Genomic DNA, 2,500 nt, shown 5'->3' on the forward strand with positions numbered 1-2,500 from the left:
CTGCACCTGGGTTTTGTTATCAAGAGTTCTGCAGCGTATTTATGTATACGACTTTTCTACCTCTCATCTTTTCTTCTCTCTCTCTCTCTCTATCTATCTACGTCCCTCTCTCTCTTTCTCTCTATCTATCTCCGTCCCTCTCTCTCTCTATCTATCTCCGCCCCTCTCTCTCTCTCTATCTATCTACCTCCATCCCTCTCTCTATCCATCTTTCTCCGTCTCTCTCTATCTATCTATATGCGTCCTTTTCTCTCTCTCTCTCTCTCTATCTATCAACCTCCCTCTCTCTATCTATCTATATCCGTCCCTCTCTCTCTCTTTCACCTCCTCCCACCGTTCCCTCGTCCTCCCCTCTCTCTCCCTCCACTCCTTCTACATCTCCCTCGTCTTATCACTTCCCTCCCAACCTGTCCCCCTTCCCCTCCCCTCACTCCCAAACCCCGCCCCTCCCCTCCCTACCCCCACCCCTCACTCCCAAACCCCGCCCCTCCCCCTCCCTACCCCCACCCCTCACTCCCAAACCCCGCCCACGAGGTCCGACTCACTTGGCGAAGGAGCGAGTGGCGATCTTGTCCAGGTAGGCTGAGACGATCCGGGCGAAAGGATCTCGGACGATCACCACTTTCCCGAAGTCCTTTAACATCTCCTTTGCCGCCGAGCTGTTGGATATGCTTAGAAATATATTGCTTTCATATTTCTAACTTCCATCTTGTATGCTATGTATATACATATCTTTTTAGAATGTATATTTGAGAAATGTGGATTATATACATAAATACACATCGACGCTCTTATCACACAACCTTATATCCGAAAATCCATTATATCTATCTATCTATCTCACCTGTATCTTTTATAAGGGGGTTTCAGGTAGCGCTCAGCTGTGTAGTGCCAGTGCGTGGAGTTTTTCAGAACCCCCGGGAAACCTGCTTCCATTAAGTACTGGGTCCACGTTGACGTCCCTACCTGCGGGCCGAGACACCTGTGTGAGCGCGTGGAACACCTGGCCGGTAGGGGCTGGTCCAGATTTGCCCCTTTCGTCCTCATCCTTGCGTGGATGTGTATGTATGGGGTTCATGTACATTGTGCGTGTTTAAATCTATCTATTTATCTATCTATTTATCCATCTATATATTTATCTATCTATCTATCTATTTAACAATCTGTCTATATCAATATTTATTTATTTATTTATCTATAAATAAATATATGCATATAGATATGTATATCTATATGTGTGTAACACACGTACACGCGCACACACACACACACACACACACACACACACACACACACATATATATATATATATGCATATACATATGTATTTATATATATATATATATATATATATATATATATGCATATATATATATGTATTTATATATATATGTATATATATAATATATGCATATATATAAACATTTATTTTTATAAGCATATATATTTATAAGTATATATATATATATATATATATATATATATATATATATATATATATATATGTGTGTGTGTGTGTGTGTGTGTGTGTGTGTGTGTGTGTGTGTGTGTGTGTGTAGGTGTGTGTGTGTGTATTTATATATACATATATGTATATAATGAATGAGAAAATATCTTCACACTACATGTATTTGATCGATTTCGAATATGTTTTCATCAGAAATACATACATTAGAGATATAAGGATAAGTCATATGCGAAGCTGAACCTCGCCCGGGCTATGGGGGAGCCCGGCCTGTGCCGACTAATGTCGACTCGATCATCGTGTGTCAGCAAGTGCTGACGCGACAGAGCTTAGTCCTTACCCACCGTGGTGCCCGGCCACAGCAGTAACCTCCGGGCGACAATTGCAACTTCTCGCGCCTGGGTGGGGCGCGAACCGCCGACCCCTCGGATGAGAGGCCGACACGTTACCACTGTACTAGCCTGGAGGCTTACATTAGAGAAAATACACAGCATAATTATATCCCTCAGGAGCCGATGAATCACCTGACGAAGGCGACCTCGCACTCGTTACGCGCATAATTGCTAGTTAGACACCGGCCAATGAGGTGTTTATATTCCTCTCGGTCGCGATGTGGCCAGCTTCCATGACATTCCTTTTGCGTTTGTTCAATCCTTCTTGGATTACTTCGGCTTCCTTCCAGTTCGGTAGATGTCCAGCTTCATCTACTTGAACCACCATGGCGTTGGAAGTCCTGTGGTGACGGACGTCGGCTCGATGTTCGTCGATTCTGGCGTTGAAGCCACGTCCCGTCTCACCAAAGTAGGCTTTGTAGCAACTGCTGCAGGGTATGCGATATGCTGCACTGTTGGGGTTGTTTTTCATCTGCTTCTTATCTCGTATTATGTCGTGTATCTCTTCAACGGATGTGCTTGCGATTTTCACGGTATTGCCAAAGAATTTGATAATCGCCTGGGAAACGTTTACATGGCGGTAATATGAGAAAATGAGATGCCACAGGGTCTGATCTTTTAAGCATGTTCTCCGCTTTCTCTC

At 43.8% G+C, this 2,500-nt stretch overlaps 1 protein-coding gene across 2 annotated transcripts in view; it reads right to left on the reverse strand.

Moving 5' to 3' along the window:
* Nucleotides 1-2,500, reverse strand: part of LOC113822424 (carbohydrate sulfotransferase 11) — a 14,162-nt gene that overhangs the window by 6,412 nt on the left and 5,250 nt on the right. Inside the window, exons 4-5 of one of the 2 annotated variants that reach the window (XM_027374962.2) lie at nt 845-966; nt 546-659 (exon numbers count right to left, since the gene is read on the reverse strand). In XM_027374962.2, the coding sequence (XP_027230763.2) occupies nt 546-659; nt 845-966 (236 nt within the window). Of the gene's footprint in view, nt 1-545; nt 672-844; nt 967-2,500 lie in introns of both variants that reach the window. The other variant, XM_070131473.1, reaches the window with a different exon arrangement.

Source organism: Penaeus vannamei, chromosome 16 (assembly GCF_042767895.1).
Source record: "Penaeus vannamei isolate JL-2024 chromosome 16, ASM4276789v1, whole genome shotgun sequence".
NCBI classification, from domain to species: domain Eukaryota; kingdom Metazoa; phylum Arthropoda; class Malacostraca; order Decapoda; family Penaeidae; genus Penaeus; species Penaeus vannamei.